The sequence below is a fragment of the Cervus elaphus genome, chromosome 4, assembly GCF_910594005.1.
Source record: "Cervus elaphus chromosome 4, mCerEla1.1, whole genome shotgun sequence".
Taxonomy (NCBI): Eukaryota; Metazoa; Chordata; class Mammalia; order Artiodactyla; family Cervidae; genus Cervus; species Cervus elaphus.
The window spans coordinates 39,804,073-39,825,805 of record NC_057818.1 but is presented as its reverse complement, the minus strand read 5'-3'; the positions used below and the strand labels follow the sequence as shown (position 1 = coordinate 39,825,805).

Genomic DNA, 21,733 nt, shown 5'->3' with positions numbered 1-21,733 from the left:
TTATTTATAACCAGCCAGGAAGTATTTTCAGAAAAGTTGAAGTATTTAAGTTTGAATAGTAAGTGCATTTATATATTATAATCAACTCTTACCATGCAGAAGCTAAATTCCTATGTTTGAGTTATGCTACTTCTACCAGCTTTAAGAGTATTTTAAAATCCTTCAGTTAAGTGGTTCTCAAAGAGTGATTAGAGAATCTCTGGAAGTTCCCAGGACTGTTTCAGGGGATCCATGAGATACAAACTACTTCCACAATACTAACTCATTATTTGTCAGCTTTATTGACATTTGCACTAATAGTGCAAATGGGGAAAAACTAAGGCACAAATCAGGAAAAAGGCACCAAACTGTATTACCAGTCACTGAATTCACGGCCACACACTTACAGTGAAAGAAGGAAGGGAGGGAGGGAGTTTCACTTAATACTCCCCATGTTGTTGTCTGCTGTTCAGTCACTCATGACAAAGCAGTAAAAATGACTAGCTTAATTATACCTTGCCTTTTTTTCTTTTTTAAGCCATGCCATGCAGCTTGTAGGATCTCAGTTCCCTGATCAGGGATTGAACCTGGGTCACTTCAGTGAAAGGCCAGAATCCTAAAGCACTAGGCCACCAAGGAACTCCCTCATACCTTGACTCTTGAGTGCACATTTTTTAATATTCTGTGTGACAAGATGGAAAGTATGCATGAAGTACTTCTGATGCATAATGAAATAAGTGACAATCTCAGAGAAAAGCACCTGTGTATGTTTCATTTGCAAGCTAAACTACAAACCAGCTGCTTTTAAAATGAACATCATTTTTATCTGAAAAATAGCAATTATAATTATTAAGATGTGGTTATTTGGCAAACATTTTCTGGAAGAAGAGCCAAGTAAGCCTATCACTTCAAGGGCAACAAGTGACAATATTTGTTGCCAATGATAAACCTAAGCTTTGAAAGTGAAAATTAGAATTTTGGAATATTTGTATTGCCTTCATGAACCTGACAGTCTATTAATACTTTAGAACTCAGTGAACCAATTTTCTCCAAATGCCTTAAGCATGATGTTTAAAAACTATGCAAAAGAGTCAAACTGTATGAATGGGTTTCAATATAACAGAAAACCAAACTTCACTGATATGGTTTCAGATTCTACACTAACCTAATGAAACTACCACTTGTGGAGTTTGGCATGGTATCATGGAAGATTATCCATAGTTATCTGAAAAGTTATTAAAGCCCTCTTCCTTTTTCAAACGACATTATCCGTGAAAGGCTAGATCTTCATATATTTCAACCAAAACATAAGAAAATGAATGCAGAAGCAAATACAAGCATCTAACCTATTCTATTAGGTTAGATATTAAAGATATTTATAAAAGTGTAAAATAATGCCATTCTTCTCCCTGAATTGTTTTTGTTCTGGAAAACAGCTTATATTTCATAACAAAAGTATTGCTGTCAATACTGTAAAGGTTTCATTAATGATAATTTTGAATGAACCAATAAATGGTTTTTATCTTTCCTGAAGAACAAAGAAAGGAAAAGAAACAAAAGGAAAGTGTCAGTCAGGTTTGACACTTTCTACTAATTTGAATATTTAAAATAAAAATTACTAATAAAGTTTAACTTAATTATGGTTCTAGTTCCCAAAAATTTCATTAGCTCTTCATTCATTTTTCAATGATTAAGAATATCTGTATAATGCAAGCTCTTAAAATACTGTGTCTGATTTTTAAAGATTTAAGTCCAAGATCACTAATGTCTTAAAAGTTTTTCTGGACCAATGAACAATGAGGTAAACATGCCATCATTAAACAGAAAAACTGCTAGTACACTATTGATGCCCTATCATACAAACAAAAAGCAAGAAACCTCACAAATAAACAAAAAACCTATTCATTAAAAGATTTAAAAAAACTGAATGATCCAAAGTCCTTTGACTGAACTTAAACTGAAGTACCAGATCAATTCTCAACTATGAGCAGCTCTCTCCTAAATTCACTTGGGGCTTGGCTGGGTCTCATTACACATCCAGATTCCTTCTTTGCCTATATGCCTCATTCTTCAATTTTAATCAAGCTACAAACCTGTTCTTAAGTTTGCTCAAAACTTGCTGCTAGGCAGAACTGCCAAATTATCAGCATGTGATTAAAGGCTTGAGTAATAAAGGCAGCAGAGCATGTAAGAACAAAAATTAAAGAAACTTTCAGAGACTTGTCCAAAATAAGAGTATAAAGTCATGTTAAACATCTAGAATGTAACCTCCATGACACCAAAGATTTCTGCCCACTTTTTTCATTCTCCATCTTCAGCACTTACAATAGCTCCTGGCATATAACAGGTATGCAATCAATGTTTGTTGAATAAATTAAGTGACTTAGTATTTTCATTATTAATATTTCAAGGCCAAAAAGAACAAAATATTCCCAAATTAAGCTGCAAAGTCAATCTATTTAAATGAGACACAATATTTTTACAAGCAAATCTTAACTCTCATTTTAAAATTTTTCATTACCGGGAAATTATAACATTTACCACAGCAAAATATATGAGTTCAATGTCTACAAACTGATCACCTATAAACCCCTGCTTCTGTCAAATACAGAAATACTGTAAATTAAACATGAAATCTAAAAAAGGAGATAAACTGGTAGACATACCAAAACCAAAACAAACCAAAAAGAACCTTAAATCAATAAGGCCGTGAGAACTTTCATAGCTTTTTAACAGAAATTTATTATAATAGGGATACTGAAAAGAAGTGTTAACTCCCTATTTGCAGGTCTTCTAATTTTTCTAGAATGGCAAGCATTCCTCAGCTTCTAAGGCAGACACACAACTGGACTAGTACATCAGTAAAGCACCTGTTAGAGAAAAAAGGACTTAGGCACAAAAGCTCACAGGCTAAATACAACTGCAGCAACTGAAACCTGGGAGGAGACTGCTGACAAGCAAGACCTCTCTTTTTACCTTTAAATGGTATTCATTTAGAATATAATGGTAATTATTTAATAAATACGATGCCTCATAACTCATGGTATTCAAAAAATCCTACGATAAGAAAGCTCAGATTTACCAATGCCTTTTCTATTCTATAAAAGTCCAAATGCTTATTCATTGATAAATAGTTGCTATGACTCAAGATATACAACAATACTTTCATTTAAATTATCCCCTACAGTTTTACTTTTTTTCTATAGAAGTTTTAATCCTTTAATTAGCCTCTTTATATATAAGCTCCAGAACCAAAAGCAACTCAATTATATTCTAGACAGCAAATATAAAATCAATAAACAGAAGCCTTTGATGTCATATTATTAAAAAGACCTAAAAGAACAAAGCAGTTACTAGAAGAAAGAAATTAAGACTCACTTCTTGATACAGTTGGTCATGAGAAGATGGACATCTTGTCTTTCGTCTAACAGCAGCATTGCCCCTAAGTAGCCAATGCGTTTGTCTGTGAACTTCTGAGAGGCGATAAGCTTGAGGCACTCCAACTACAAATTAAAAAAATCATAATAATAAAGAAATTAAGAAATTGCTACCACGATCAGGAAAGCAATGTTTTTAACCCAGAGTCAATGGATAACTAAAGTACATAGGTATAACCTATATCATCAAAGCACCTAAATAAAAGGCAAAGACTTAAGATCTTTCAATATCTTAATGATAATAATCAAGCTCTGGAACAGAGTATCTAGTCAAGGCCCTAGCGTACTTGCCATCCAAATAATCTGTTTATGTTAGATCTAAAGTTTATGTTTATGTTAGATCTAAATATTCATACAAAATAAATAAATAAATATTTGTACAGACTAGGGGAGTGTTATCCTAAGGTTTTAATAAACCTTATTCTTAATTTAACTCCTAGGGTACATTAAATGAGCACCTAGCACATGTGTGTATTTAATGTCTGGTTCCTATTCTGAATATCAAAAGCTCAGTAACAAGTGTCAAACAGTCCTAAACATCATGAAGGTACAATTAAAAAAGAAGGACAACTAACTAACTTTAACATTATGTGGAAAAGTGCTACATTTGAGGCTTGAACTATGAAGAGGAGAGGTTTTAGGAATCAAACAGAAGTAAACAACAACAAAAAGCCACAGGAAAACTCAGTAATAGAATTAACCTAAAATATTTTATACGATTTCTTCTCACATAATTCTTTCTTTACACAACCCTCAGAGCTTAAGAATCCATGAAGTTATTTACAATAGCCAAGATACAGAAACAACCCAGGTGCCCATTAACAGATGATTGGTTTAAGGTGTGTGTGGGGGGGGGGGGGGGGGGGGGGGGGGGGGTGGGTGTGTGTGGGGTGTGTGTGTGGGTGTGGGTGTGTGTCTGTAAAACAGAGTATTAAAGAATGAAGTATTGCCATTAGCAGCCACATGGATGGACCTAGACAGTATCGCATTAAGTGAAGTGAAAGGCAAATGGTACATGATATCACTTACATGTGGAATCTAAGAAGTAATACAAATCAATCTACTTACAAAATAGAAACAGATCAAGGGAGAAAACTTATGGTTACCGAGGGGAAGAGAGAGAGAGGGATAAATTAGGAGCAATTAACAGATACAAACTACTATACATAAAATAGATAAGCAGCAATCATTTACTGTACAGCAGAGTGAGCTATATTCAGTATCTTAGCATAATGAAAACAAATCTGAAATATATACTCACACACACACATACGTATAACTCAATCACTTCACTGTACACTGGAAATACAGACAATACTGTAAATCAAAAATACGTCAATAAAAAAAGTCTTTGTAATTAGTTTGCCTCTCTACTCAGACTTTCTTGAACATCATAATCACTGATACGTACTTTATCATCTCATCTTGACTAACATGGGAGAAGCCAAACATTCCCTCTAGGGCAGTGGTTTTCAAAGGGTGTACACAAGTTAAAACTCTTTAAGAGGAGTTTTTCAAACTATGCTCCCATTTAGAATCACTGCATTCCAAGGAAAGGGGCTCAGATGCAGACCAGTGTACATAGCAATGTGAGATCTCATGAGACTATCTTCCACATGAATCTGCCTGTAAGTATGAAAGTCAAATTGAGCAAAGTAAAAAGAGTTTACAAATAAATCCGTCTTGAGCTATTTAAAAACTGCTCTCTCAAAGTACCTACATTAAAAACACCAAAAGGTTGTAGGATGACTATAGCATCATGAGCCAGTCAAAGAAGCCTCTAAGAGAGAATAACCAGGATCCCAAGGAAAACTGAAATGCCTCTGAGATCAACAAAGATTATCTAACAACCCTTGCTTTCTGTCTACACAATTTAAATTTAAAGGAACAATTTCTTAAGTAGATGATTATACAGTCATTCTTAAATGTCAGCAGAAAAGTAACTGCTGAGGTGAATGAGAAAATCACAAGTTAAAATGTTGTTAGAAAAATCCTTCTCTTTTTCAAACTGAAGGCTTTTAAATCTTCTCACTTAATCATTCTATAAATAAATATTTTAACAGTGAAAGAAAATGTTTTAAGAATCAAGATATCACCGAAATATTTATCATCCTTACTGAATCACGCTTTTGACAAACACCAAGCATTAAACAAACAGACTATCCAAAATTTTTTTATTAAGATGGATTAATGAGAAGGACATTTTTAAGCATTAATATTACTTCACATTTTTAAAGGCTAAGTTTAAGAGAGAGTGTGTGGGGGTGTGTGGACGCGCATACACGTTGCGTGCTCAGTTGTGTCTGACTCCCTGCAACCCTATCGACTATAGCCCACCAGGCTTCTTTGTCCAAATAATTTTCCAGGCAACAATACAGGAGTGGGTTGCCATTTCATCCTGCAGGGGAGCTTCCCAAAACAGGAATCAAACCCGTATCTCCTGTGGCTCCTGCATTGGCAGGTGGATTCTTCACCACTGAGCCACCTGGGAAGCCTGGTTTTAAGATAGACCAAAATTCATCAATGACTACTGAGTACAATTAGCTGTTTTTTGTGACAGCTGTTAACACTACTAACTGAATACCAAAAGAAAAGGTAAAATGAAAGGGACAAATACTAAATTCTTTCTTTTAAATATTCTCCACTGGTACAGTGACTTTGCTTCATTAATGAGCTGCTTCTTTTTTTTTCTTCTTTTGAAGGTGACAAATTTGAGGGGAAAATATAAGATTATATACTGGAAACGGTCTCTGAAATACATCCTCAGGTGAAGGATTGACTCTGATCACACTTCACACTTACGTGGCAGTGGCCAGCAACTGAACTCATAATGTACCACGTGTCATTATGAAGACTGTTACAAAGTTTTCAAATATTGAAAAAGAAAATGACTGAAGCAGAACACAATGGGATGTGGGTAGTGAGGAGAGGGTATTCATTTTTGAGCAACCCTCACTAAAAACACAACTCAACACATAAGTTACAGAAGAAGAGCAGTGACCAATTAAATGTATCCATTCCTTAGACAACAATGGCAACTTCATCCCAGTACTTCTCCTCATTTACAGCTACCTAAAACTTCCACCTGAAACATAGCTAACCCACATTATCTACCTTTAAATCCACCATAAACAGTCCACCACCAAGATAAAAGAAAGCTTTTGCTTTTACCCCAAACTCCGTAAACAAAGTAAAAACAAATGACAAACTTAGAAAAACTACTTGCAACCAGACATGAAATCCTATACAACAGGATTCTATACTTTCAAAAAAGACCGACAAAGAATATAAAGACAAAGAATATGAAGAGGCAGTTCAAATTTTAAAAAAATAATTTAAGTACAAAAGAAGTTCAATCTCCTCACAAAACAAATGCAAAACCAACTAGGAAAATTTACTAAAAAAAAAAAAATGGGCCTGTAAACCTGAAAAGGGTGAGTTATATGATATATACGATTCAGTGAAGTTATTAGACAAGAAAAAGAAATGCAAATCAAAACCATACTGAGATATTACATTTTAACCTATTATATTAATAAAGATTTTTTAAAAAGTGTTATTATAACAGTGCAAGGACATTAGTAATGAGAGTATAAACTGGCACAAGACGTAGTGAGAAAGATTATATCTATCTACATTACAAACACACATATCCTTCTGACTCAACAAATCCACTTTTAGGAACTGACAAAGCATTTATATTCACACATGAGCAAGATAATGGATATTATTCCACTCTACTATTAAACAGTAAGATTGCAAATAAGCATCCATTAATAAGGCATCAGTTTAATAAATTATGACTCGTACATAAACAGAATACCATGCTGGATTTACTACCATGAACATGTCAACAAAGCTGGAAAAAAAAATATGTACAAGGAAGCTCTTTCTGTACTGGTATGGACTAATCTTCAAGACGGATCAGTAAGGGGACGGTGCAAACAGTATGTTACAATATAATTTTGGAAGAGGTAAGAATATATATGTCCATTGCCTGGAGATGTATAAAGTATCTCTGGAAACATAGTCAAAAAGTGAGTATCACAAGTCACCTGTAGGGAGGGAAACTAAGTGACTAAAAAAGGAGGGAAAGCAGAGTTTTCATCAGATATCCTTTCCTATCTTTTAAATTTTGCATCAGTGAACCATCATTGTTTATGTCAAAGATGAATAATATTGGGCTGGGAGGAAAAAAACTGCAGGACAAAGAGAACTTATGGTTAGAAAAGTTAATACAATAATATTATAATTAAACCGGGGGACAAAAAAAAAACAGATGAAATCATTTGTTCTCCCTACAAAGTTAAACAACAGATGTTTCAAAAAAGCATTTAAATCTTGGAATCATTTCATGAAAAAGCCTTCGAAAATTTAAGACCAGAACCCTATGCAAATATAACTCAGTAAATGGAAGCAATCAGCCTTTTAAAGATAACTTAAAATCATAATGAGCAATTACTGTGCTATTCTATCTATCATATCTGTGCTGCTACTGTCAGAGCCTGTTAAGTACACTTTCTTACCTCTATACTCCACGAAGGCTATGCTTTTTCTGCTGAGTTATTTTGTATTCTTCATCTACTATCAATTTCTCCCTTAACAACACTCTCAATACACCTGCTTATCCACAGCAATCTTCTCCATGTCTCCCCAACTATCATCCTAAAGGGCTGATTGTGACAACTCTTTGCTACTCACTGTTTTTTTTTTTTTATATTTACTTTCCAAGTGTTCTGAGTCACTGGCAGTTTTGCTTTAATTTGGTAAGTTCCTGCTGTGCCCAAACCAATGTGCCAGTCATTCTCACTGATACTGTTAGAAGGACACAGAAGAGAAAACCAGCATTTGAATATTTATCAGAAAATATGATACATATACCATGAGAGTCATGCACAAGCTACTATGAAAACAGGGTAGGGAGGACACCAAATTCAGGTTAGAAATTGAAAGAAAACATTCAAGAAAAGTTTCTATCTCTGTACATAACACAGAGGGGAAGAGAAAGAAAGCAATCAGAGTTAGGAGCTGAGTCTAAGACTGGTTCTAGCTAAGAGACCTAAGCCAGCTGTTTCACCAATCTGGGTCTAGTTTCTCATCACTAACGTAACAGCCACATCAAGGAAGACAGCACTCTAAAAGTTGTCCTACATGCTATGTCTTCAAGGCAAATAGCTACTAATTCTCTCCAGCTGATCCTTGAATTTTTCTCAGAATATTTTCTCAGCAGAAGCATTCCAAAACTCCAGACAGTCATTAACAACAAGCCTTAAGGGAAGGAAATTATCGGCCCCCTTTAGAACAAATACAGTATATTTGCAGGAGTAGATCAGAGGGAAAACCTAACAACTTAATTTTCTACATACTTTATTTCTAGACTCAATGCTCCAATTTTCTTGAATTTCAAAACAATTTTTAAAAGGGTAATTTTACCAAGTTTCTGGCTTTGTCACATTTTTCTGAACCAAGTAGAAATACTGCCTTTTATCAACATTTAACCTGGTTGCCCTTTTTAAAAAAAAAGCTGCACTCATTTTGTCAGCTTTTAGAATAATTTCCCAAAAGGTCAAATGCACACGTACACTTGCTTTTAATTTAACACCGAGCTTCCAGTATTCTCGCCTGGAAAATCCCAGGGATGGAGAAGCCTGGTAGGCGACAGTCCATGGGGTTGCAAAGAGTAGGACACGACTGAGAGACTTCACTTTCACTTCACTTTATGATGTGAACCCTCATCTCGATGAAAAGATGCAATTTAAAATATTGTAAATATTGATGGATCTGCAACTGATTGGTTAGGTCTTTTTAAAAGTTACTTTTATTTCATTTTAATATTCAGAAATAACTTTCTAGTTTACAAACACACACACACACACACACACACGTTTGAAGGACAAGGTTATAACTGCTTTACCACTATACAGACTGGCAACATAAAATCTATATGAACCAAAGCCTGTTTTTTCATTTTTCTGGTTGAGAGGAAAATACATATTAACATTCCTATTGTATCCCTTTTTTTTTCTCTCTTGAGAAAATTTATTATGAAATATTTCACTCAAAACTTTGACCCCCCCAAAAACAAACTCTGACCCACCAACAAGCTTCAACAAATTTTAACATTTTACCCCATTTATTTTTAAAAATTTAGTATGATGAATTCAATTAAATCCCTCTGAATATTCTGCCTCAGCCGAAGTTCCCTCTCTTCATCCCAGGAGTGACCAAAACTCAAAATTGCTGTTGATCACTGTCATGTCATATGTCCTTAGCTATAAGTGGAGAAGACAATTGTTTTTGAATGCTTTAAACTTTCCACAAAGTATCATACTGCATTCCTGCCCTTTTCACTCAACATCTTTTGAACATTACTCACATCCAGACAAGAAGCTCCAGGTCAGGCATGTTCACCTATGAATATACTACAACTTATCTACTCTTTTTGTGGACATACAGATTGTTCCCAATACTTTCCTGTTAGAAACTACCACAATGAACACTTGTAGATGTGTTATAAATGGACGAGGAGTCTTGATCAGATTCACCTTTATCAGTTTTTGTTTTGATTTAGCAAATTCACAGCTGGTGACATGAACTTTTAACAGGAGGCTTTAATTATTGCTGGTGGTTGTATCTCTGTGACATCAGCAGCACTGATGATCAGCAGGGGTTGAAAATGGTAATATTTTAATTCTTCTTCCATCCCTTCTTCATTTATTAGCTTGGCTATTCCTCTAAGGAGCAACTTTCTCTATATATACCATTGGATTACCAATAGTTCCTTCGGAAAGAACTTAGCAATAATTACTTTACAAGTAACTACTGGATAGAAAAGGCAGGATAAATGTTTCTTTCCTTTACCAGTTTTCAAAATAATGAGTCATTTCCCTAGTATTTTCCAAAAATGGCCAATAACGCTTTCAATTTTTTTTTTAATTATTATGAACTCATTGATACACATTTATTTGGTATGTTTCAACTACAATTATTACTTTTTTCTTTTTGGCTGCACCACATGCCATGTGGGATCTTAGTTCCCCAACCAGGGATCAAACCTACCTCCCCTGCAGTGGACGTATGGAGTCTTAACTGCTGGACCACTAGGGAAGTCCCCGATTATTGCTCTTTTATTAAAGCTCAAACTTTCTCATTTTGAGGCATGACAGCCTTCTCTCATGGCCACCAAATCCTTTCAGTATGACCTCTGTAGTTTCTCTTGATTCCTGGCACAGTTTAACAGTCCAAGCTTCTTTTGTACATTTCCTGATCCAGATTTGGGATCAGCCATGTTTCTAACAGGTATGGCCCTTTGAGAATAAAAGGGTAAATACCCTGGGTGTCCCAGATGAAGAGACAAGATAAAACTGTATTTAGAGACCACACTCTGAGCTTAAGGGTGCTCAAGACAAGGATGTCTACTATCACCTCCTTTTCAATATTGTTCCATATGTACAGTATACACACATGTATATTACCATAAAGTATATACACCACATGTATAGTACACATACTACATGTACAGTATATAGTATGCATATATAGTAAGGAAATAAAATGCTTAAAGGTGGAAAAGGAAGGGAACTGCCATCATTTGCAGACAACAGTGCTGACTATATGGAAATAACAGAGTCCACAGGGACTCTAAGCACTAAGTAATGTTACCAAGCACATACATAGACAAAAATCAATTATATTTCTACATACCTACAACACAATTTTTAAAAATTTTAAAGAATGCTATTTACATTAGGAATAAGAGCTCCAAGGAAACTAGGAGTAAGTTTCACCAAAGATGTATAAAACCTTATAGAGAACACTATAAAACTTCAGAGAACCTAAGGATGTGAAATGCTATACTATTCTATATTGATGGAAAGGAAGACTATCGTAGACAGGTAATTGGGTACAGTTCCAGCAGGCCAGGCTGAAACTGGGAAGAAATAAGAGCACATGACCAGCCTGGAGAAGGTCCCGAGCCTACTACTGCCACATGAAACTGGATCAATATTCCCAAATCCTCTGACTTTCTAAGAGAAACTGGAAATTCAGATTTCTATGAGAAGTTCTTTGATTTTTATATGCTAGCAGCAAATTCAAAACAATTTTAAGTACTGTACAAGACAAACAAAATACATCTGTGAAGAATTTGGGCCCTGACCCACCATTTTCTACTCTTGCAATCTATCTACTACTTCAGATATTCAACTTTATTTCTGGGTTGTATTTAAGCCAGACATGTAAAAGGTTACAAATCCTACAGGAAATCTATCACTGCTTTTGTTGTAAAAATGTTGAGGATTTTGTCTTACATTACTAAGAAACTCCTAAATAAAAGAACCACGTAAGAACATCTCTTTTAGAATTCCTGCTTTTTCTAAATTCTGTTGGCTGTCCCTTAGGAAATGGTAAAATCGGTAAGATCTGAGAGTTTTTTAAGAATAAAACCTAAATGTTTAAAATTTATTAATTAACCTTTAGAATAACCCTATAAAGCAGTATTAGGACTGTCTCCATTTTACATATGAGCGAACAAGAAAGGTTAAAGTTCTTGTTGAAAAACACACGCACGACAAAAAAGTAACAAAGCCACAGCTCACATCAAGGTAGTCTGGCTCCTGCAGCTGTGCCCGTAAATTCTAGTATCACAACCACGTAACTGAATTTTTTTTTCCTGCCTGAGCTGCCTCCCCAATAGCAACCACACAAGCCTTGTGTTCTGAATTCTTCCTTCCCCTAACTCTTTGTACTATTCTTTTTCTCTTTTAAATAGATGCTGATAATGCATGCCATCTCAAATCCCATACATAAGGCAGGGCTAAATAAGTTAATTAACTTAATGCAAATAGCCATTTATAGATTTAAACTAAACACAAAGAATGAACAAGTTTTAGAGTTATGCAAGGCTGAGTTCTAATCTTTCCCCTTATACTTACTAGCTGTGTGAATTTAAACAAGTCACTTAAACTGAATTTAAACTCAATTTCCTCATCTGTACTACGAGGATACTACCTATCTCATGGGTTTTACTATAAAATTTAAATACTTTTAAAATATGGCTTCGAGACATTTTTAAATTATATATCTGGTTCATATTTAATTTCTGTTGTACAGTATCATATTAGATACTGCAGTAAAAAATAAAAAGAAACAGGTGAAATTACCTTTAACAATGCATTTTGTTTAATTCTATATACCTAAAATATCAATTCAACATATGATCAACATAAAAATTATTAGCTATTTTACATCTTTCCTTTGTACTAATGCTTTTAAATACAGTATGTACTTTACACTTACAGCACATCTCAATTTGTACACTCCAGATCCATCAGAAATATCTGAATTGTATTTAGATTTTGTAAAATTTACAACTGATGAAATAGATTTACATATTCAAGTAGTTAAAACATATTTAAAAGGTTTCCAATAATTGCATCAAGTACCCTCCCTCATTTATTTTTCTTTAATATTCACCTTAGTTGAACTAGCTATATTTCCAAAGACCAGTGGCTACACAGCTAGTGGCTACCATGAAAAACAGTGCAGGTCTCACAGATAAAATGCAATTAAAGAGTGGTTGTTTCTACGCACCATCAAATGAAAATGGCACTGTGATTCATACATGTAGGAAAGACAATCTTAACAGGAACCTCTTTATGGGTACATGATAAAGACAATTTCAATGGGTGGGGTACCAAATTACTGATATGGATTAGGCCATGCGTGACTATTCAAAGAGAGGAACAGAATGAGGACCTTAAAATTACCATAACTATTCCCACTCAGAAAAATCTTTATTTTTTTTTATCAAAATTTTAGTAGTTTCCTTGAGTAGTTTCACTTTCCACCTAAGATTTAAATGTTTTATCTAAGTTCCATAACACCTTAAAAAATGCCACCTAGATAGACTCAGAAAACATATTTTATTTAAACATGTCATAGAAATGAATCTTAGGAATATATATAAAATTCCTTTACAAAATGAAATATCACCAAAGTCTACCCTATGATTTTAAATTCAAGAGTTTGTCTTTAAAGAACAGCCTTAAGAGTATATAATTCTACTGTTCTCATGATGTTAACAAGTAACACTCTCTGAGTGGAAGGATTAGGAGTCTTTCCTCCAGTGGACCATCTAACTTAATGTGTCTACTTAAAATCAACCAACAAGAATACATGAATAGCTATCTGCTTTGTACTAATTATGTCACATGCTACATGGATAACCACCTAGATCCATTTCTGATATGGCAAAAGCATATAATGTTTATTTATAGGAGACAGCTGTTGCTTTTGACTGCCTAGTATCTGGTCCTTTCCTCGGATATTAATACCTCAATTTTCCTTTGGGGAATTAATGCTCTCCCACTCTTAATCATAAATTTCTTGAGAGGCTGATCTCATTTCCTGCCCCAAAATGAGCATAAAAGTAACCCAAGTCAGCCTGGGAAGATTCAATCCCATTACTTTTTTTGTTTTAACTCAATGGTGAGGATATATTCTTCCACTTAATTTAGTGAGCTGAACAGAAAATAAACTGATGGCCATCTTTCCTGACAAATATATTAGAACATTAATAATATTATCTTTGAATAATGCAAATATGGGTGGTATTTTTTCTTTGTACCTAGTATTGCACATTCTTTTAATTTTGCAGTCTTTTCCTTAAAAAGATTACTCAGCATACAATTAAATTTTCAAGTAAAATAAAATTTAATAGCATTCGTAAGAACCAAAAAACAACCCACTACATCCTTCTCTGTGACTCAATCTCCCTTACCATGTATAAAAGTGGAAAGAAGAAAGTACTTATTTATCACCAAGAATATCATGCCCAGACTGGCTGTATCAAGCAATATGTGTTTAAAAAAAAAAAAAAGAAATCTGTGTTTGTGTGTGAAGTGAAACAACAGGCAGGCCTGCACAGTGGCTACAGCTATAAAGGAATGAGGCTAAGGACAAAGTCCTTAAATGCCATTGCTTGGCATCCACCGAATTTCTTTTACTTAAACACAACTGCCGGCAGTGTTGGCAGTGTTATATAGTATTACTGCACTGAGAAAATAATTAAGAAAACATTGAGTAAACTTTTCTTAAAAGTGTACTCTTCATAGTCCAGGATGTCTGACAGAACAATCACAATCTACCAGGTAATCCTGGTCAATCTTTAAACTCACTGCCACCATCAAAACATACTCTAGTCCACATAATTAGAGATTCCCAATGGAAAAGACAATTGATGGCAATATCATACCTTCCCAGGTCAGCAGTTTTCTCTCTCAATTCTACCCTCAGTTCCATAATAATAAGACTACTGGGACATCAAAAATATCCTGTCCTCCTTGACAGGAGAGACCGACAATCCCTGACCTACTGACATTAAAATAAGAGTACCCTTGTTAGCCTGGAAGAGAGCATGGCAATCCACTCCAGTAGTCTTGCCTGGAGAACCCCCATGGTCAGAGGAGCCTGGCGGGCTATAGTCCATGGGGTCACAAAGAGCTGGACTGAGTGACTAAGCACAGCACAGCACCCTTTGCTAGATGTGGTCTCACCCCAGCCTACCTGTCCAAAGTGAGCAGGGTAGCCCAGCATGTGCATATACAGTAATTTTGCCACATTCCGACACCGGTATGTATTGTCTTCTTCTCTAAAAGATGACCGAATTGCAGCACACTCTTTCTGGATCATTTCTCGTTCTTCGGCTTGGGTTCGGGCTGTCCGGATGGTCCGGATCAGCTCCCGCAATCTGATGGGGGCTGGCATCCTCTGGATATAGAAAGACATTAAATAAAGATGTTCACATTTTTTTTTTCTACCAAAACCATACACACAACTTTCCACATACATTTCTGATTTTTAAGAATTTAACACTTGTTAAGTCTGTTAATACAATGTTCCAGCAAAGCGATTACATACAAACCCCTCAATTCATTAAATTTATGTAAAGAACACTAAGAAAAATGTTAAGTGGTAACTACAGCAAAATAAGAAATAAAATACACTAACAATGAAAAGTCTATCACTAATATCAAAATATCTTAGGAACTAACTCAAGCCAAATCTTTACACAATCCTTAAATTAACGAAAGGACTATGCCTAACCTTAAAGAAGATAGGTGTTTTCTGCTCAACTGTTGTTAAACTCAACATAGTTCAACAAAGTATGAGAAGAATACTGAATATCATAATCAAAGCCCAACTCAACAAAATGAGAGATGAGGAGAAAAGATCAAATATAAAATTTAAACACCTATCTGAGAAATATAATCATCTCAGTATATACTAGGTACTCTTTGAAAACGTGGTGGAAAAGAAACAGTAAACCAATCTCAGCAGAGAAAACTGTCAACTGAAAAAAATGCACAACCTAAAAGCCAAGAATTACGTTTTACTACTGAAGACTATAGCCCAGAATACAGCCTCTCAGATAGGTCTTTCAAAGAAGTAAGGAAGGAGCCAGGATACATAGGTTTTGCTGTGAAAAAATAACAAACATGTAGTTGAACATCACAAGATGACTGCTAATCACAAAAACTGACATCTCAAAGTAATAATTTTAATGCTTTTGTATGTTTGGCAAGATTCAAGAGTCTGGGCTTACTGAAATGATTCCTTTGGTATATATCTTAACTATCTAGGGCTAGTATCCTATTTTTCTCCATCCAGAATTCCCCTCAAGGTGCACCATCAGGGGCAGCTGTACAGGCTGATGTCTTCACAGTCACAATATTCTGTGTTTACTGAAATGGCAGGCAACATTTTTTTGTCCAGAAGACTAGTAGTGTCATGAGAAAAAATAAAAATTAACCCTGCACCCTAACCTTACACAATATACAAAAATTAACTCAAAATGGGACCCAGAAGGAAATCTTTGGAAACGTGGGTTAAACAATGATTTCATATATAAGAATAAAGCACAAAAGAAAAATTAATAATCTGGATTTCATAAAAATTTTGAACTTTTACCCTTCAAAAGATGTCATTATAAAAATAAGGCAAAACAAAGAAAGAAAGGAGCCCTATATTACAAAGAAGTTGTATTTAGAATACACAGTCTTATAACTCAAAAATAAAATAATCATAGTTTAAAATGGGGAAAAGATTTGATTAGACACTTCTCAAATTAAAATATATGAATGGCAAACAAGCACATGAAAAGATGCTAACGTCATCAGTCAACAGAGAAATGTAAATTAAAACTATTAAGGAGATAACACTCTACACCATTAGAATGCCTAAAATTTTAGGCAATAATATAGAACAAATGAATTTTCACACATTGCTCACAGGAATGTAAAATAGCTCAAATACTTTATAAAACAGTTTGGCAATTTCATGTAAAGTTAAATATACACTTAGCATATGATTCAGCAAATCCACTCAGTATTTACCCAAGAGAAATGAAAATATGTGTTCTCACCAAGACATGAACAAAAATGTTCAAAGAAGTTTCATTTATAACTGCCAAAAACTGGAAACAACCCAAATGTTCATAAACAGGTGAAGCAAATCGGCCTTCCCATACAAAAGTATACTTGTCAAAATAAAACAGAACCAATACACAACCCACAAGGGTCTCAAAAATATTCTGCTGAGCAAAAGAAGTAAGAACAAGAGAGTACATACTGTATGACTTCACCTATATGAAACTTTAAAGAAAAACACGTCTCATCTACAATGATGGAAGAGAGATCAATGATTACCTGGGGGACAGGGACTGGACTGGGCAGTAAGGAAATCTTTTGGGGTGATAGAAATGTATATATACACTTCTGAAATTCACCAAACTGTATACTTAAAATAGGTGCATTTTATTTTATACATATTACACCTCCATGTTAATAAAAATTATAGAATTAGACAATCATTACAATCACCTTCAGTACATATTAGCTGTGGAATCCTAAACCAATAATCTTCTATGTTGTTCTAATCTAATAAACCTGTAGGATATCCCACTCCAATCAGTTCACTATGGTATCAATCCTCAAGGTAGGGATGGTACGTTAGGAATTTAGAAAAGTTCCCTAGGTATTGATAAGCTCTGGCATATCGGCCCCTCTTAAGACTGTGTGTCCTAAACTATGCAAAGCTACCTGTATAATACCATTTTGTCACTTTTTTTTTTGCAATTAAAGATCTGATTTATTCACGTATCTGAAAACATTCTACAATGAAAACTGTTATCAGATGCTGCCTGTACTGTGCTATGGACCATGCATACTGCCATACTGTTTTCAGAAGACTTGAAATGCCCATGACTGGTAGTTTAAAAACTGTACACCTGATGGAGAAGGAAGACAATTTAATGTTTCATCCAGATCCAGAGGTGCAGCAAATTAAAGGACAGCTCCAATCAGCAGATATCTCACAATGGTCTCCAGGAAGAAACGGTAAGCAACAGACAGTTCAATAGTGCTTCTCCAAAAAGTGGATAGCTGTCTAAAACGTTTCAGGTTGCAACCCTTGCAGAAGACACTGATGCCCAATACACTGATTGTCAGTCCAGGAAACATGGGTCTTCCCGGTTCCGCGTGGCTGGGGAGCCCCTACCAGTCATGCTTCTGTGCTGTGACTAACAGGGTCCTCTGGACCGGGCAGGGAGCAGGTGGGGCCGTGCACCGCCAGTCATGGTGGATGGCAGTGTAGAAGATGATCCAGATGGCCATGAACAAGGTAAACGATGTCATAAACCCTTCTTCTATGAGCTCCCATGTGCCGCTATATCATTCCTCGTCTATCTGCAGGTAGTTGCTGAAGTAGAGGTACACGACATCTGCGTTGATCAGGCAGAACGCAGCTATTCCCAAGAAACCTTGCAACGGTAACACTCCCCAAACGACACCTAAGACAATAGCAGGGATCTGTCAGAACCAGTAGGTCACATCTAAAAATTCATCTTTGTCTTCCCAGGCCGTGTCGCTCCTCAACACCTTGCTCCAGACAGAGACTTTGAGGGCCCCGTTGGGCTGCTGCGGCTGAGACGGCTCCACCTTCTGCTGCCCGCCTGCCGATGCGCCGCCCGGGCCGGGCCTGGGGCACCTGGGCCAGTCTAAAGGGGGTCTGGAGTCGCAGGTCACAGAACGCGGGTCGGCAGTGGAAGCAACAGGCTCAGCGGATCAGTTCAGCGGCGTCCCTTCGGCTGCCTGCACTTGGCCAAACCCATTTTGTCAGTCTTTAATAGAACTATTTGAGGGTTTAACATCTGTAGTTTACAAAGCACTTTTATGTGTCTTATCTTATTTCATTTGTCCCTTACATCATTTTAAAGTAAGGATGGAAAATCACTATCCTCACTTTGCCTTTGAGGAAATTTGGTCTCAGAGCAACTATTCAACCTGCTTAACATCACAAAGCTGGCAAGTGACAGAGCTAGCCACTTGAACCTAGTATTAAGATGCAAAAAGTTCTTCCCAGTACTTCAAAAATAAATATTGTATCTATATGAAATTATATGATTACTAGGATTTGTTTTAAAATACTCCCATGGTGGAGAAGCAAACGGCAACCCACTCCAGTATTCTTGCCTGCGTGACTGAGCACGCACACATGAGGAAGGTGGAAGGAGATGGGTTGATAGCAATAAACAAATAGAACTAAAAAAATAAATAAAAATAAAATACTCTCAGGGGAAAAAACATTGAGGAATGAGAACAGGAGGGGGAAAAATGAAACAAAATGGGCAAATGTTGATTACTGATGAAGGTATATGATGAATACATGACAATACATTATATTATTCTCTATTTTCTTGTGTATTAGAAATTGTTCACCACCAAAAGCTTTTTAAAAATCAAAAAGCTTCAACAAGACATCTAAATCCTTAAAATTTTCATAATAAAAAATATTAATAGAGGTCCATTTAAAGAACTACTACTTTCATAATAATCATAAATATCAATGGCTTTAGGACATAACAAAAGTTAAAGGTAAGCAAAACCAATGTATTATATATACTTTCAACACAGTGAAATAAACTAAGAAAAGCATAAAGGTATTACAGCTCTGAAAGATCAAGAACTAAATGTAAAATCAGGTGCTGACTATCTAAAGCCCAGTAACTGTATTTTCAAAAAGAATCTTATTTACCGTTAACCTTAACTTGGTGTGTGGGGAACAAGAGACATCTAAAACCAATCAAGGGCTTGCCTGGTGGCTCAATGGTAAAGAATCTGCCTGCCAATGCAGGAGACAGGTTCAATCCCTGATCCAGGAAGATCCCACATGCCGCGAAGCAACTATAGAGCCTGTGTTCTTGAGCCTGGGAACTGCACCTACTGACGCCCTTGCACCCTAGAGCCTGGACACAGCAACAAAGAGGCCTCTGCAAGAGAAGACTGTACACCACGACCAGAGAGTAGCCCCCATTCTCTGCAACTAGAGAAAAGCCGGTGCAGCAACAAAGACCCAGCAAAGCCAAATAAAGAAATAAATAAAACTACTTAAAAAAAAAAAAAAAGAAAGAAAAACAAAAAAAAAAGTGATATCAATGGTAATACTCTGCTAGTAAGTAACTTCTCCCTAGAAGACCTCTACAAAGCAAACAAAGCCTATCAGAACAAGCCTAAATCTAGTCCCAAAATATGGGGAAATCACAGACGTTTAAGACAGCTGAGAGAAAAACAAGTTACCTTGAGCAACTTCTCAGCTATCAGCCTCAGAGTCACAGAAATATAGTTCATGCCACTAGCTTTTTTCTTTAGTATTTTTTTTTCCTTTTTGCTGCACTGTGAGGCATATGGGATCTCAGTTCCCCAGCCAGGGATGGAACCTGTGTCCCTTGCATTATAAGTGTGGAGTCTTAACCACTGGACCACCACGGAAGTCTCAATGCCCGTAGATTTGCACAGAGCAAACGGAGGATCCAGGATGTTAACTACCTTGTACAAGGCCACAAAATTAGTCACTAGCCTTACTCATGTCTCATGATTCCCCCATTCAGCACTCTTCCTCTAATACCAGGCTGCCTCTAGCTTAGAGAAACACAAGATTTTTTTTTCCCTTGGGCTGTGACAACTTACTACTACTTGACTTCTTTCTGTATCACAAGAAAATATTTTAATAGCTGTGAACTGAAAAAATGCACAACCTAAAAAGTTGAGAATTATGTTTCATTCAGGGAATTACTGAAGACTATAGCTCAGGGCTTCCCTGGTGGCTCAGAAGGTGGAGAGTCTGCCTGCAGTGCAGGAGACCCAAGGTTCAATCCCTGGGTCGGGAAGACCCCCTGGGGAAGGAAATGGTAACCCACTCCAATGTTCTTGCCTCGAAAATCCCAGGGATGGAGGAGCCTGGCAGTCCACGGGGTCGCAAAGAGCAGACATGACTGAGCAACTTCACTTTCACTATAAGCCATGGATACAGATAGCTCAGAGGGAACCGTCCAAAGAAATAAGGGAGGAGCCAGGACATACAGTTTTGACCCGTGGGATGAGCAAAAAAACAAAAAACATGTAATCAAACAAACATCACAAGAGGACTGCTAATCACAAAAACCAGACATCTCAAGTTAATGACTTTAGTGCTTTTCTGTGTATGTGAAAATGCCAGAGTCTGGGTTTACTGAAGTCATTCCTTTGATCCACATCTTATCTGCCAGTATTCTCTCTTCTCCATCCTGAATTCGCTTTAGGGTACACCAGCAGATGGCTGCAGTAGCAGCAGTGGCTGATGGCTTGATGGCAGGCAACACTTGTTTACTGAAACTTTTTTTTTTTTTTGGTTTACACAGGCATGAATGAGAAAGTAAAGGATTTAGTATATTTCAGAACATATTCTAAGAACAAAACTAAACAAAAAGTTCTGGTTCCAGTGAAAATGGGAGGAAACAACACTCCATGGAGTCCTGCCTCTCTCTCCTTCTGAATGCAACTAAAATCCTAGAAAAAACACATGCCACAGCTACCTGAGGACTCCGCAAAGCAAATGACAGTGAGCAGACTAGAGAAAGCAAGCAGAATTTGAAGCTACATGAGACTGGCAAGAAGCCGTCATTTTCCTCCAGTGTTGCCCAGCTTGTACCCAAGGGCAGCCCCAAATCTGGAAGTGCTCAGCGGGTACAGAGAAGAAGTTCTAAGAAAAATCCTCTCCTTCTGGTCCAAGGAGCAGGAAATAAAGGACAGTGGAGGAAATTCTGCTTTGTGTTTTCCTTCCCTCTCCCCTGCCCTGGGGTAATACCGCAAATACAGCAGTGGTGGCTGCTGCAAAAAAGCAATGGCAGTCCCCTCCAGGCAGGCACCGAGAAACTGGGAAAGGCAAACTCCCCTCCAGAGGAGCTGAGACCCGAGAGCAGGCAGTCATCTCTCTCTAGCCTC

General features: G+C 36.4%; 1 protein-coding gene and 1 pseudogene across 2 annotated transcripts in view; both read right to left on the bottom strand.

The window, feature by feature from the left end:
• Nucleotides 1-21,733, bottom strand: part of AP1G1 (adaptor related protein complex 1 subunit gamma 1) — an 84,678-nt gene that overhangs the window by 43,495 nt on the left and 19,450 nt on the right. For both annotated transcript variants that reach the window (XM_043899001.1, XM_043899003.1), the window contains exons 2-3: nucleotides 14,982-15,185; nucleotides 3,358-3,482 (exon numbers count right to left, since the gene is read on the bottom strand). In XM_043899001.1, the coding sequence (XP_043754936.1) occupies nucleotides 3,358-3,482; nucleotides 14,982-15,182 (326 nt within the window). In that variant the 5' untranslated portion in view covers nucleotides 15,183-15,185. The remainder of the gene's footprint in view (nucleotides 1-3,357; nucleotides 3,483-14,981; nucleotides 15,186-21,733) is intronic.
• On the bottom strand, nucleotides 16,443-18,538 carry LOC122692741 (annotated as a pseudogene).